The following is a 15,896-nucleotide window of genomic DNA, read 5'->3' on the forward strand; positions in this document are numbered from 1 at the left end:
CCATTATATAAAGGTGTACATATCACGTGTTAAAAAAAGTCACAACATAAACAATACAACTACAATTGAGCATCACTTTAACTAAAGGGGAAAGGAAATGACATTAAATAACACTACTTGGCAGTACTTGGGGGAAATAAAATGGCTAAGGTAGGTTTAAATTGACTAATATTATTAAATCACACCTAATATTCAGTGCTACATGCATAATTCAACCCCTCTAAAATGTGTTAATATTAAAGAATACAACCAAAATTAAGATAGCAAACAAAACCTATGTAACTTTTTAAAATGGAAAAGTATGCATGTAACTTTACTTTCTTAAAATCTACAATAAGCAAAATTATCAACTTCAAAAAACCCCCACATATATAATTAATTATTAAACACATTCCTAAAAGTATAAACATGAACATTTGAAAAATACAGAACTTCAAACATTTGTAAACAGGTGAACCTGAATCTGAAAAGTCCCATTTTTAGCACAGTCACATAAAAAAGTCCATGAATTATCGTCCTGTTGGGATGAAACTTTACAAAAAAAAAAACAACCCATGTTGTATTTTATTTTTAGAGAGAGAGGAAAGGAGAAAGAGAGGGAGAGAAACATCACTGTGTGGTTGCCTCTCACTCGTGCCCCCCAACTGGAGACCTGACAGGCAACCTAGTCATGTTCCCTGACTGGGAATCGAACCAGCGACACTTGGCTCACAGGCCGATGCTCAATCCACTGAGCCACAGCAGCCAGGGAAAATAAAGCATCTTAACAATGTAATCTTATCTATTCATATATGTTAACCTTTTTTAACTTTTTACTATTCTATCAAAACATAACATTTTAACACTAATCATATATTTTTAACTTTTTCAAAACCTTTTAATTTTTTTTTTTACTAATTTATGAAAACATGACCCTTTAGATATGTAGAAATTAAGAAAGGGTCTTCTGTTCTTTTCACTGGCTACCTTTATTCTTAGCATGCATTAAGATATGAGATTTCAGGTTAGTTGACTGAGCAAACCTCCTATTGCAACCTTCGAAGGGGCACACGTAGGGTCTGTCGCCAATATGGATTCGTACATGCGTACGCAAATTGAAATCCAGGGAAAAGCGTTTTCCGCAGCCTTCAAACATGCATTGAAAGGGCTTCTCTCCAGAATGCACCAGATGATGCCGTTTTAGTTTTGAATACTCAATAAAACATTTGCCACATTCTTCACATTTGTGGGGTTTTGGACCGTGAATAGTCATATGTTTTCTCAAAGCAGCAGTATCCCTCACCATCTTTCCACAGCCTGGATGAAGGCAAGGTACTGTTCTTGGAGTATCATCTTTGGGGTTTTTTGGCTTTGCTTTAGTAAATTCTGCCACCTGTTTGGGATCTGACAGATCCATGCCAGGTATTCCTTCAGGAGGAAGTTTCTTCCCTGTCAGGTACTCTGAATAATCAGGAGGTGAGGTCACCTCAACCTGTCCTTCAGTGTCCTGGTGTCCTCCAGTCTCCTGGTCTCCTTCATTCCCTGGGGTCCACATGGTGACGGGGAATTCACCCTCCAGGGTTTTGACCACCACCTGCGTCTGCTCCCACCTTCTCCTGCCTCCCGCCGTCAGCGTTGCGGTGGCGCTCCTGGCGGAGCCGTGATCGGCGCTCCTGGCGGAGCCGAGATCCGCGCTCCTGGCGGAGCCGTGATCGGCGCTCCTGGCGGAGCCGAGATCGGCGCTCCTGGCGGAGCCGAGATCCGCGCTCCTGGCGGAGCCGTGATCGGCGCTCCTGGCGGAGCCGTGATCGGCGCTCCTGGCGGAGCCAAGATCCGCGCTCCTGGCGGAGCCGTGATCGGCGCTCCTGGCGGAGTTTTGCTTGCCGCTCCTGGCGGAGACGAGATCGGCAGTCCTGGCGCAGCCGTGATCGGCGCTCCTTGCGGAGTTTTGCTTGCCGCTCCTGGCGGAGCGGTGATTGCCGCTCCTAGGCTTTTTGCTGTGGCCGCTGTGCTTCTTGTGGTGGCTCAGGGTTGATGATGATGCAGAGGCTGACAGGGAAGCTAGGGTCTGCTGGAAGCAGACATCTTCCTCGAGCGGGAAGACCATTTGCTGTTCCTGTAAGTTGTTAGCCGACAGGTTGCCTGGCTCGCAATAGGCCGCCACCTCCTCCTGGGTTTGTATCATAGCCATTTCGTTTTCGTAGTCCTCTTCGTTTTGGCTAAAGAGCGGCTGCAGCGCAGCCAGAAACGGGTTGTGGTCCCAATCGTCATCAATGTCCTCATATGTACTGGTTTCCATCGTCAGTGGCTCCATGGGTATGGTCTCCACAGGGATATCCTCCACAGAAAAAGTCCCCATAGGGACAGTCTCCTCAAAATAAGTCTCCAGAGGTATATCCTCCACAGAAGTAGTCCCCAAAGGGATATTCTCCACAGGAAAAGTCCCCATAGGGACAGTCTCCTCAAAATAAGTCTCCAGAGGTATATCCTCCACAGAAGTCCCCAGAAGGAGAGGCTCCACAGGGACAGTCTCCGCAAAAGAAGTCCCCACAGGTATATCCTCCACAGAAGAAGTCCCCACAGGGAGAGGCTCCACAGGAACAGGCTCCTCAGGAACGGTCCCCACAGGGAGAGGCTCCACAGAGATCGATCCCATGTCGATAGATTCCAGAGGACTGTTCCCCGGGCCGATCTGGTGCAGATCCACAAACCCGATAGGCACCTCCGAGTTTTCTGTGGTGATGTAGACAATGTTGTTTGAGGCCATTGCTGAAGGCTCAGAAGAAGCTTTCACGACTGGACAGCGTGTGGTACCAAAAGGTCACGGAAAGGAAAGGCTGAGAAAAGAGCGCTAGCTCCGGAACAAAGCTGAGCTCTGGAGAAAGGCGCGAACGCCGGAAGACCGCGCTCGCAAAGGCGGATGCAGACGCAGGGAATTCTGGGCAGGCTGGCACCCAGCGCATGCGCGCGCATCTAACCTCACGCCCAAGTTCACGCTGGCGCACAGACCCACGCACTCTTTTGAGCGATATCCCTCCCACCTCTTCCGTCCGGCCACCGGCCAAGGTGTTGCTTTTTGAATATTGATTCAGTAACCAGGCTCTTAATTTTTCTATATATTATTTCTGTTGATTTTATCCACCACTACCACCCACTCCCCTCCGCAAGGTGTGTAACAGTCTTGCGGGGGGTGCGGGGAGGGGGCGGCTTTCTAATATTTATACTTCTTTTATTTTCCCTCATTTAATTGCACTGACACACGTTTACAGACCATTTAATAGTCTCAGTGATCGTTGATAGTAGAATTGCTTGCCTTGTCCTTTAATAGGAATGCTTCTAAGTGTTATATCATTAGGAAGTATCCAGCTATTTTTACTTTTACTAAGGATTTTTGTTTCTTAGCCATTAATGGATTTTGAATTTTGTTAAATATGTTTTGGTATCTGCTGAGACAAGGATTTCCCCTCTAATAGTTAATAATGTTTACCATATTCAAATAGACTACCTAATGCTGAACCAACCTTGCTTTGTGTAGAAGGTTTTATTGTGCTTTAAAAAATTTATCTCTGTTATATTGGCTTAAAAAAAAAACTTAGTTTCCTTCTCTATGTGATCTGGAAAGTTTATACTAAATTAGAATTAAAAAGAAAAACCTTTTCCTTCAAGATTTTAAAGAATTCCACCTATGAAACTTTCAGGGGCATTCTTCATCAACTTCCTTAATTTCTTCTATTGTAATTAGCCCATGTATATATATTTTTTCTATCTCCTCTGGGATTTATTTAGGCTTTTTTTTTTTTTTTTGATAATCCAGGGTTTTGAAAATTTTTTGCTGAGATGAATGAAGAACACCTTTATAATTGTTTTAATTTCCTCTGTATCAGTTTTCATTCCCCAATTTGACTGCTAATTCTGTCTATAGAAACTTTCTCCCATTAACATTTTTTCTTCAGAAACTAACTCTTGGATTTAACAATTTTATTTTTCTTTTCCCAATTTATTATTTTCTGCCTATTACTTACTAATTATATCATTTGTCAATTATTTTATAGTTTTTTCCTCACTTCTTCAGTTGCATGCTTAACTGATACTTTAATTTCTTATTTCATAAAAGCCGCCTAAGGCAGTCAATTTTCCTTTTAGCCAAACTTTACACATTATTTCATTATCATCTTTAAATATACTACAATTATGGCTTTGAATGAAATTGGACAATTTCTATGTTTCATGATCACTTGAAATGAAATTGTAGTATAGAGTTTGACATATCTGTTTTTACCTTAAGAGCTTTGATGATCTGTTTCATACCTATGTGCCATATGTTGAGAAATAGGAGTCTCTTATTATACCTGTTGTTTTCTTTGTGCTTTTTCCACTTTTGTTTTGATGGTTACTTGATACAGTAGTAAGATTCACAGTGATTACATTTTCATTGTGGGTTATATTCCATATGAGTATTAAGTGCCCCTTTGTCTCACTTAATGCTTTAGTCATATTTTCTATTAACATGGTATGTTCTGCTCATTTTACTTTAATCTTTTAAAAATTATGTTGGTTTTAGTTGTTTTTAATGAAAAAATTGGAAGTAAATTATTTTGCTCTGCTATTTTTGACTGAGATTCTTATAAACTGAATTTATCAACCATAATATGAAATGCTTTCATTTGTGATATAAGTACCACTAACAAAACATAGATGAATAAAAAAAATTAAATCTGTTACCTGCACAAAATATCCTTAGCTGCTGGACTGGTGATATAAGTTGCAAATGAGTGGTGAACAGATCAACAAATGCTCCAGGATAAATAATGAAGAGAAAAATCCCAAAGCCATTAAATCGAACTTGTTCCCTAAGAAATCACATAAGGAAAAGGAATTTACTACTAGTATTGCATTTGTCAAATTAATGATGTATGTAATCTTAAACTTCCTAATGTACTTCAAATTTTTGCTTAAAAAACAAGTCTCTCTGGACAGTCAAAAAGTTTATATATATATTTCTCTCATAATTTTACTATAATGTACAGATTTGGTCATCTATGTAATTGCATTTTATAAACGGAATTCTGAGACAACTTCAACATTTTTAGAAACCAATTTGCTGAACAAATAACTTGAAATTAGTCACACATGTAAAGAAAAGTTTACTATTTCTATGAGAAACTAAATGAAAAACATTTATGTTTTACTCTGAATTATTGTCTGAGGACACAGTAAAATATAATTCAAGTAAATTAAATATTTATATTTGTCCTAGTTATTATAAATAAGGGTGGAGGATTATCAAAGTATATTCCTGTTGAATTAATGTTAAACTAAGTACAATAAAAAATGCATAATGCTTGCACTATCCTTAAGAGAACTCTATTAATTCATTGTCTAAATATGGAATTACACTTAATAGCCTCCTAAGACCAAATAGTTACTCTAAAATAAATCATCGTCTTAATATATTGTGCTATCACTTAGTACTAAATACAGTATTCCCTCAGTTGTCATGGGTATTACGTTCTAGACACCCCCCCCACGATAGGTGAAAATCCTTGAAGTAGGCACCTTACATTTATTTTAGTATTTATATATATTTTAAGGCTTATAAACCCTTCCCACACAGTTATAAACCATTCCCAGTCCCTTATTAACCTTTTCCACACTTTTAAAAGCACTACTTATGTTCTTAAACATGTTCTACAATCTTAAACCTATGTAACTTTAACAACATACGTATACAGTACCGCAAAATCCCGCGATATAGCAAAAATTTTGCGGTAAATAATTAAATATATTTTAAAAGATCCCACGATACAGTGAGGCTGCGATAAGTGAACCGCGATATAGAGGGGCTACTGCATATAAAATGACTGTAAAATTCACTTTTTCTTGGCTGTTGAGATTTTATTTAAAAATTACCCACATTATATTATGAATCATTAAACTGGTAATAACAATGCTTTTATATGTAAAACCCTGAGGGCTGCAATGCTAAAAATGTGGAAGCAGTGGTGAAAGAGGTTTAAAAAAAAGTAGCCACCCACTTAAACCACTACCATGGCACACATGTGTGATAGCATATGCTGTGTCAAGATAAGGGTTTATTGCCAGTTTATATAAACTCTTATTCATAAGTGACTAGAAAGTAGTAAGTGATTAAATCATCTTATCTAAAACCTTTTAGACATGAGAGAGAGGGAAGATGGCGGCGGAGTAGGGGAAGTGTTCTCTGCTCACTCCTGTTACGGAGAGACTTCAGGAGTGAATGCGGAGAGCAGTGACTGAGTGAGTGTGGATCCCCGATAGCGTGGACAGAGAGGGGAGCGTAGGAATAGCGTGGAGGGGGGTGGAGGGGTTAACCACACACTACAGGATGAGACATTCCAGGACCCTGTGAGTCTGCGGTACCAAGCCCGAGGGCTCATTAGCCGAGAGCTGCTTGGAGGCTCCCTTTGCTAGGGGCACACCACCGACAAGTGAAGTCTTGTAGGGAGTTAGGGAGAGGATCCGGCTGAAAAAGCCAGAGGCATGGGAGAACAGTGAACAACCAGGACTGGGAGAAACTGGGTGATCTGAGTCTAGAGGGAAACCTCCTCAGCTGCAACCTCTGAGCGAAAACTTGGCATTCGGGGCGCATGCAGCACTCGCGCTAGGGCCCTAGAACAAAGGGACAGTTTTGGGACAAGGAGACGGGCCGGCGCGGAAAAGCCGCTGAAGAACTCTGGACCGGGGAAGAGCTCCTGAGCAAAAGAGCACTGCATGCCCCCGGTGCTTTGAGCGATCGGACTAGAATCCCACAGAACAAAGGGTCAGGTTTAGGGCAAGGAGAGAGGTAGGGCGCGCAGGGCGTGTAAGCAGGGAAGCGAGCAGAGGCTGTGGCTCAGGAGTGGAGACAGTTTTGGGGCGGGGAGAAGGCCCTGTGGGGAAAGGCCACTGTGGAGCTCCAGGTGGGTGGAGAGCTCCTGGGTAGGAAAGCGCTGCACTGACCGACCACACTAGAATCCTGCAGAACAAAGGGACGGTGCTGGGGCGGGGAGTGAGATAGAGCGCGCAGGCCTATAGACAGGGAAGCGAGCGGAAGCCATAGCTCGGGAATAGAGACAGCTTTGGGGCAAAGAGAAGAGCCCAAGTGGGAAAGCTGCAGCAGAGCTCCAGACCAGGGAGAGGTCCTAGGCAGGAGAGCGCCACTGGGCCCGGCGCTTTGACCGACTGTGCCAGAGTCCTGCAGAACAAAGGGAAGGTCTTGAGACAGGGAGAGAGGTAGGGTGCGCAGGCATATAGACAGGGAAGTGAGCGGAAGCTGTAGCCTGGGAACACAGACAAAACTGGGGGCAGGGCGGGGATTGCTGGCAGGCACAGGCTGGACCAACAGGGGGAAGGAGTAGCTGGACAAGCTTGAGGAGGGCTGAGGCTGCCTCAGGAGGGGACAACTAAACGCAGCTCACAGCAGAGCGGCAGTAAGCCCATGAATAAAAGACTAGCAACCCCAGAATCAAGCAGGACCTTCTCACAGCCAGCCAACCAACCAGAAAAGATTTGAAACCCATGGAATTTTGAATAGGGGCGGACCCAGGAAGGAAGGAAAAACAAAAAACAAACAAAAAACCCAGAGATGGTGCCTAAAAGTTGAATTGATTTAAAATACTCTCATTCTTTTATTTCTTACTCTCTCTCTCTCTCTAACTGCCCCTCCCGTCCTTTCTTATTCTCTTCTTTTCTCCCCTCCTCCTGCCTCCTTTCTCTTTAGCATGTCTCTCCTTCATCCTATTCTTTGTTAATTTTTTAATTTTAAGTTCTTTCCCTTTCCTTCATATTCCCTTATTTCCTTCCCTCCCCCTTATCCTCGTCCTCCCTCCGTTTCCTTTCTCTCTCTTTCCTGCTTCAGTGCTAAGTACTTTCAATTTTATTAAATTTCTTTATTTTGTCTCCCTTCCCTCTCCACTTTTTTTCTTCCCTTACCCTTATTTTCCTTCTCTCCCTATATATATTCTCTCTCTCTTTCTCCCTATTCCACTTTATTTTCTAATCTCTTAATTTTTAAATTCTAATTTTAATCTATTCCCCTCCCTTTTCTCCCTCCCCTTCTTACCCCTTTTCTCTTTCCTCCCCATCCCTTCTCTCCTTTCTCTCTCTCTTGTACTTCTCTCCTTCATCCTATCCTTTGTCAACTCTTCAATTTCAATTTTTCCCTCCCTAATCTCTCCTCCTCCTTTCTATTTCCTTCCCTCCCCCTTATTCTTTCCCGCCCTCATCTTCTTTCTTCTCTTCTTTCTAAGTACTTTTAATTTTATTAATACTTTTCTTTATTTTGCCCCCCTCTCCCTCTCCATTCAATTATTTTTCTTCCCTTTCCCATCTCTTATTCCTCTCTCTATATATTCTCTCTTTCTTTCTATCTCACTATTTTATATCATGTTTTAATCTTTTTATTTTTAAAAAAATTTTAATTCATTCTACCCCCTTCTTTCTCTTTCCTACCTCCCTCCTCTCTACTTTCTCTCTCTCTTTCCTCTCTCCCTTCCTGTCTTGCTATTTTCTACTCTGTATTTTTATTCCTGAAAAATTCTTTCCCTAATCTGTTTCCTACCTTCTAACCCCCTCAGCCCTCTGCTTCAATTTTTGGCTGTCTGTCTGCTTGGATGTCTGTTGAGTCTAACCTCCCTTACACAATAAACATATAGCATATACCTATTATATAATTCTAATACTATACACTTCCACTTTCTCACTTCATACTGCAACCCTCCCCTCCTTTTCAAACATACAGTGTAAATGTTAATTGCTGCCTTGCATGGCCTTGATCCCAATTGCTAATATTATTACTCTTATCACCTTCCCTCTCAAAAATCACCCTTCCTTCATTTAAAATAACTCCTGTCTGTTTCTCCCATGAAATAAGAGTCTCAATATCTCCACAAGTATATTAATACGGGCTCATTTTCAACATATAGTGAGATTGTAGTTGGGGGAGATATTGGAGGGTGTGGGTTTCTTGCCTGGGTTGTGTGATTACCTTTTAACAGCACCTCCACAGAAGATCTCAAGACAAGGTGGGCAGAGTGACTCTCAATCAACTAACCAGAGGAAAAGACCCACCAAATAGTAACTGAAATACAACCAGACAGATTAAACAAACAACATAAAGGGCAACACAGACGGAGATCCAAGACGGCGGAGGAGTAAGTGGAAGCTACACTAACCTCCTCCCAGGACCAGTCTGGATCTACAACTTAATTTTGGAGAAATCATCTGCAATAACCAAACAAACACTAGCTGGAAAGAAGTCTTATAGCCACGGAGAGACAGAAAAGGCCGCTACATCACAACATGACCGGTAGGGAGTGCGGAGACGCGGAAGGGCTGGCTGGATTCCCATGGGTGGCAGCTGAAGGGACTGAGAAACAGCTCAGCAACCAGGGGTTCCCCCTGAGAAGGGCAGGGTCTAAACCCCCAGCTGGGCTTCCCAGCCTACAGCAACAGAGTGGAAAGTAAAATAGTATCCAGCTGTGAAAAGTGAAAAGCCACAGGGTTTCTTGCTAGCGGGAGAGAAACAGCGGGAGAAAAAGAGCTCTTAAGTGGATCACATACGAAAATATTTTGGCCCTCACTTACCCTGGGCTCAATCAGAGGGAAGGAAGAGAGAACTGAAGACACTTGGGGAGAGTTTGGCGCGGTGGCTTTGAAGGGAGAACTGAGGGAGCAGCCGACTGGGTCCTAGTGCTAACTCATCCCCAGTACGGCAGGCAGACCATTTCCCTCCAAGTGGCATCAGCCTGAGGGGAAACAAAAGCCCTGACTACAGGAATTAAGGTGCCACATCCATGGTACTACTCACAGATTGAATAGATTAACAACTAAAGAAGACAGACAAAGGCAGTAGATCCCTGGAAGTCTCCAACAGGCTGCCTAGGGCCAGACTGATACATGATCTGACACTACCAGAGGCAGATCCAGGAAGTGCAGATCACTCTAAGAAGCACCAACAAACAATAGGAGTCACAAAAATGGGGAGACAGAGAAATAACCCCCCATCGAAAGGAAAGATAGAATCCCCAGAAAGAGTGCTAAATGAAATAGAGGGGAGCAAACTATCAGATATGGAATTCAAAACATGGATTATGGAGAAGCTCAATGAGCTCAGCGAAAACTATAAGGAACTCCAGAAAAACAACAAGGAACTTACTGAGAATTACACCAGCACGAAAAAGGACATAGAAGCTATCAATAAGAGCCAGGAGGAAATGAAGAATACGATCTCTGAATTGAAGAACACAGTAGAAGGAATTAAAAGCAGGCTAGAAGAAGCGGAAGATCGGATCACAGAGCTGGAGGACAATGTAGACAAAAACTCCCAGACAGTGCAACAGAATGAAAAAAGACTGAACAAGACTGAAGAGGTTCTAAGACAGCTGCAGGACAACATGAAACGTAATAATATCCGTATCATAGGAATTCCAGAAGGAGAAGAAGAAGAGAAAGGGATAGAAAACCTCTTCGAAAAACTAATGACAGAAAACTTCCCTAACATGAGGAAAGAGTCACGTGTGTCCAGGAAGCACAGAGGGTCCCAATGAAGATGAACCCCAACAGGCCCACTTCAAGACAAATCATAATTAAAATAGCAACAATCAAAGACAAAGAGAGAATCCTAAAAGCAGCAACAGAGCAACAACTAATAACATACAAGGGGAGCTCCAATAAGGCTATCATCAGATTTCTCAGCAGAAACACTACAAGCCAGAAGGGAATGGCAAAAAATATTCCAAGCAATGAAAAACAAAGGTCTACAACCAAGAATACTCTACCCAGCAAAGCTCTCATTCAGAATAGAAGGTGAAATAAGGGGTTTCCAAGACAAAAGAAGGCTAAAAGAATACATCTCCACCAAACCAGCACTGCAAGAGATGCTAAAGGGTCTCCTTTAAGAAGACAAAGAAACAGAGAGAGACAGAGAGGAACACGAGTACAAAGGGGGGAAATGACAATGAATAAGTACTTATTGGTAATAACCTTAAATGTAAATGGACTAAATGTTCCAATCAAAAGACATAGGGTAGCTGAATGGATTAGAAAGAATGACCCACATATATGCTGTCTACAAGAGACCCACCTTAGAACAAAAGATCTACACAGACTGAAAGTGAAGGGATGGAAAAAATATTTCAAGAAAATGGACATGAAAAAAAAGCTGGGGTAGCAATACTTATATCAGAGAAAACAGATTTCACAGCAAAGGCCATAAAAAGAGACAACGAAGGACATTTCATAATACTTAAGGGAAAAGTCCATCAAGAAGATATAACCCTCATAAATATATACGCACCCAACTAAGGAGCACCCAAATATGTACGGAAAATTTTGAAAGACTCCAAGAAAGATATAGACAGAAACACACTCATAGTAGGGGACTTTAACACCCCACTGTCAACAATGGACAAATCTTGGAAGCAAAGAAACACCAAAGATATTGAGGCACTGAACAACACTCTAGATCAAATAGACTTAGTCGATATATATAGAACTTTTCACCCCAAAGAAGCAAAATATACATTCTTTTCAAGTGCACATGGAACATTTTCAAAGATAGACCACATGGTAGGACACAAAACTAGCCTCAACAAAGTCAAGAAAATAGAAATTATATCAAGCATCTTCTCAGATCACAATGGCTTAAAATTGGAAATCAACCTCAAGGAAAAATCTCAAAAACATTCAAACTCATGGAGAATGAATAACATGCTATTAAATAATTAATGGGTTAACAATGACATCAAGGAAGAAATCAAGAAGTTTCTGGAAAATAATGATAATGAACACACAACAACCCAAAACCTATGGGATACAGCGAAAGCAGTCCTGAGAGGAAAGTTCATAGCACTACAGACCTACCTAAAAAAGCTAGAAGAATCTCTAATAAAAAATTTAACCCTACAGCTACAAGAACTAGAGGAAGAACAACAAGCAAAGCCCAGATTAAGTAGAAGGAAGGAAATCATCAAGATCAGAGCACAGTTAAATGACATAGAGACTAAACTAACAATTCAAAAAATCAACATAAGTAGGAGCTGGTTCTTTGAAAAGATAAACAAAATTGACAAGCCTTTAACCAGGCTCATCAAGAAAAAGAGAGGACCCAAATAAATAAAATCAGAAACGAAAAAGGAGAAATCACAACTGATACCACAGAAATACAAAGAATTGTAAGAAATTATTACAAACAACTGTATGGCAAGAAATTTGACAACCTAGAGGAAATGGACAAATTCCTGAAAGCTTCTAGTCTTCCCAAACTGAATCAAGAAAAGCAGAAAGCCTGAATAGACCAATAACAACTAGTGAAATTGAAGCAGTAATCAAAAAACTCCCAGCACACAAAAGCCCTGGACCGGAGGGCTTCACAGGTGAATTCTACAGAACATCTAGGAAAGTACTAACTCCTATCCTCCTCAGACTATTCCAAAAGATACAAGAAGAGGGAAGACTCCCAAACTCGTTCTATGAAGCCAGTATTACCCTAATCCCAAAACCAGGTCAAGACTCAACAAAGAAAGAAAACCACCGGCCAATATCACTGATGAACATAGATGCTAAAATCCTCAACAAAATATGGGCAAACCGGATCCAGCAACACATTAAAAAGATCATACATCATGATCAAGTGGGATTCATCCCAGGGATGCAAGGATGGTTTAATATTCGCAAATCAATAAACGTAATACACCATATAAACAAAATGAAAGACAAACACCACATAATCATATCAATAGATGCAGAAAAAGCATTTGATAAAGTACAACACCCATTTATGATGAAAACTCTCAACAAAATGGGAATAGAGGGAGCATACCTCAACATAATAAAGGCCATATACGAGAAACCTGAAGCCGACATCATACTCAATGGGCAAAAACTGAGAGGATTCCCCCTGAGGTCAAGAACGAGACAAGGATGTCCACTCTCTCCACTCCTATTCAACATAGTCTTGGAAGTCCTAGCCATAGCAATCAGACAAGAAAGAGAAATAAAAGGCATCCAAATTGGAAAAGAGGAAGTAAAACTGTCATTATTTGCAGATGACATGATAGTGTACATAGAAAACCCTATAGACTCCACAAAAATACTACTCAACCTAATAAGTGAATTTGGCAAAATAGCAGGGTACAATGTCAATATTCAGAAATTGAAGGCATTTCTGTACACCAACAATAAAATCTCAGAGATAGAAACTGAAAGAAAAATCCCATTTACCATAGCAACAAGAAAAATAAAGTACCTAGGAATAAACTTAACCAAGGAGGTAAAAGACCTGTACTCAGAAAACTACATAACACTGAAGAAAGAAATTAAGGAAGATACAAATAAATGGAAGCATATACCGTGCTCATGGATGGGAAGAATCAACATCATTAAAATGTCCATACTACCCAAAGCAATTTATAGATTCAATGCAATCCCTATTAAAATACCAATGACATTTTTCACAGACCTAGAACAAATACTTCAAAAATTTATATAGAACCAAAAAAGAGCCCGAATAGCCACAGCAATTTTGAGGAAGAAGAACAATGTAGGAGGAATCACAATACCTGATATCATACTATACTACAAGGCCACGGTAATCAAAACAGTCTGGTACTGGCATAAGAACAGACATATAGATCAATGGAACAGAATAGAGAGCCCAGAAATAAACCCAGGTCTATATGGTCAACTAATATTTGACAAAGGGGGAAGGAACATCAAATGGAGTGAAAAGAGCCTCTTCAACAAATGGTGTTGGGAGAACTGGACAGGGACATGCAGAAAAATGAAACTAGACCATCAACTTACACCATACACCAGAATAAACTCAAAATGGATCAAAGACTTAAATGTAAGCTGTGACACCATAAATGTCCTAGAGGAAAACATACACAGGAAAATTTCAGATAGCCCACGTAGCACCATTTTCACTGATATATCTCCTAAGGCAAGGGAAATAAAGAAAATAATAAACAAATGGGACTACATCAAACTAAAAAAGTTTCTGCTCAGCTAGAGAAAACATCAGCAGATTGAAAAGGGAACCAATCACATGGGAAAATATATTTTCCAATGAAATTTCAGACAAGGGATTGATCTCCAAAATATATAAAGAACTTATAAGACTCAACACCAAGAAGACAGACAACCCAATTAAAAAATGGTCAGAGGAGCTGAACAAACACTTCTCCAAATAGGACATACAGAGGGTCCATAGACATATGAAAGAATGCTTAACATCACTAGCCATCAGAGAGATGCAAATAAAAACCACAATGAGATACCACTTTACACCAGTCAGAATGGCCATCATCAACAAATCAACAAACAACTTGTGCTGGCGAGGATGCAGAGAAACGGGAACCCTGGTACATTGCTGGTGGGAATGCAGACTGGTGTAGCCACTATGGAAAACAGTTTGGAATTTCCTCAAAAAACTAAAAATGGAACTTCCTTTTGAACCAGCAATTCCATTGCTAGGATTATATCTGAAAAATCCTGAATCACCAATTCAAAAGAACCTATGCACCCCTATGTTCATAGCAGCACTATTTACAATAGCTAAGTGCTGGAAACAGCCTAAGTGCCCATCTGTAGATGAGTGGATCAAAAAACTGTGGTACATTTACACAATGGAGTTCTATGTAGCAGAAAGAAAGAAGGAACTTCTACTATTTGCGACAACATGGATGGAACTAGATAAAATTATGCTTAGTGAAATAAGCCAGGCAAAGAAAGAAAAATACTTTATGCTGTCACCTATTACAGGAAACTAATGAACAACACAAATAAATGAGCAAAATTGAACCAGAGATATGTAAACAAGGAGTAGACTAACAGTAAGAAGGGAGGAGGCGGGAGGGAGAGAAGGGGGTAAGAAGGGGAAGGGTCTAGTCAAAGAATATGTATAAATGACCCAAGGACATAAGACAACTGAGTGGGGACTAAATGTTGGAGAAGGAGGGGACAGGGTGCAGGGAAGCAAGAGCGGGGGAGAAGTGAGACAACTGTAATGGAAAAACAACAAAAAATTCTTAGTGGGGGAAAAAATGAAAATATGAAGAATGGAAATGCCAGTTCAGTGAATATTAGAAGGACAAGGATTTTCCTTCACACTGTATATTTTTCTCCCTATCTGATCCCTCCGGAGTTTGGCATTCTAAAGAAGTAAGTAATGACATAAGTTTATTTGCATAAAACTAATAAAACCAGTCGTTAATAGAGGATTTTTTTTTTTTGACCAAGACGTTGACCGGAATATCATGCCTAAAGGAGACATGCTTGGGCTCTGGTTGTTACCAAAAATCCCTGAGGAACTGGGAATGACTTTCGAAGGTAATAAAAGCCCACGAAATAAAAGGCCTGGTACCATGGTTGGTTGTGCGGTCCACAGCAATCTTTCCAGGGAAGGAACGAAGGTTGTTTTCCTGAAAGATAGCTAGAAGGGACCTTAAGGCACAATGGAAAACCAGAAGGGCTTGGAAAAGACAGGTGTGCACAGACAAGGCTGAATGCCAGGTATGTGGCTCAGCTTCTGTGCTCTGAAGGGCAAACTGAAGGTCACCCTAAATGTTCCTTGGGTAAGTTCCAGCAAAGCAGAACTAAAGATCATAAGTGATCATTTGCTGCTCTTGTTGTGTTTATGCAAATGAACAGGATAAATTAAAAATGGACTTAATGCAGTCCCTTTAATGACAAGGAGGGTAATCTTAGGGAGAAAAATCATTATTCAAGGAAAATCACAATGATCAGTGATAGACTATATAGTAGTGCAGCTAACCGTCTTTAAAGTCTCTTTTCATTTAAAATATGTTTTCACTTGAAAGTTAAACTATGTCTGTGGTATCATCAAAGATATTTAAGTTACAGGCAAGAAGAATGTCAAATGCCTTGCAACTGGATGT

At 40.7% G+C, this 15,896-nt stretch overlaps 2 protein-coding genes across 2 annotated transcripts in view; both read right to left on the reverse strand.

The window, feature by feature from the left end:
- MBTPS2 (membrane bound transcription factor peptidase, site 2) overlaps positions 1-15,896 on the reverse strand; it is a 53,772-nt gene that overhangs the window by 18,300 nt on the left and 19,576 nt on the right. The window contains exon 5 of the mRNA XM_090263984.1: positions 4,702-4,829. Within this exon, the coding sequence (XP_090120110.1) occupies positions 4,702-4,829 (128 nt within the window). The remainder of the gene's footprint in view (positions 1-4,701; positions 4,830-15,896) is intronic.
- YY2 (YY2 transcription factor) lies at positions 931-2,746 on the reverse strand. Its single transcript, XM_090265192.1, has one exon. It carries the CDS (start codon positions 2,744-2,746, stop codon positions 956-958), a length of 1,791 nt encoding a protein of 596 aa, XP_090121318.1. The 3' UTR covers positions 931-955.

The sequence above is a fragment of the Furipterus horrens genome, unplaced genomic scaffold (assembly GCF_987537825.1).
Source record: "Furipterus horrens unplaced genomic scaffold, mFurHor1.1.pri manual_scaffold_17, whole genome shotgun sequence".
Lineage (NCBI taxonomy): Eukaryota > Metazoa > Chordata > Mammalia > Chiroptera > Furipteridae > Furipterus > Furipterus horrens.

Coding starts and splice junctions, on each gene's coding strand:
- YY2 (XM_090265192.1), bottom strand. CDS start 2,746: ATGGCCTCAAACAACATTGTCTACATCACCACAGAAAACTCGGAGGTG.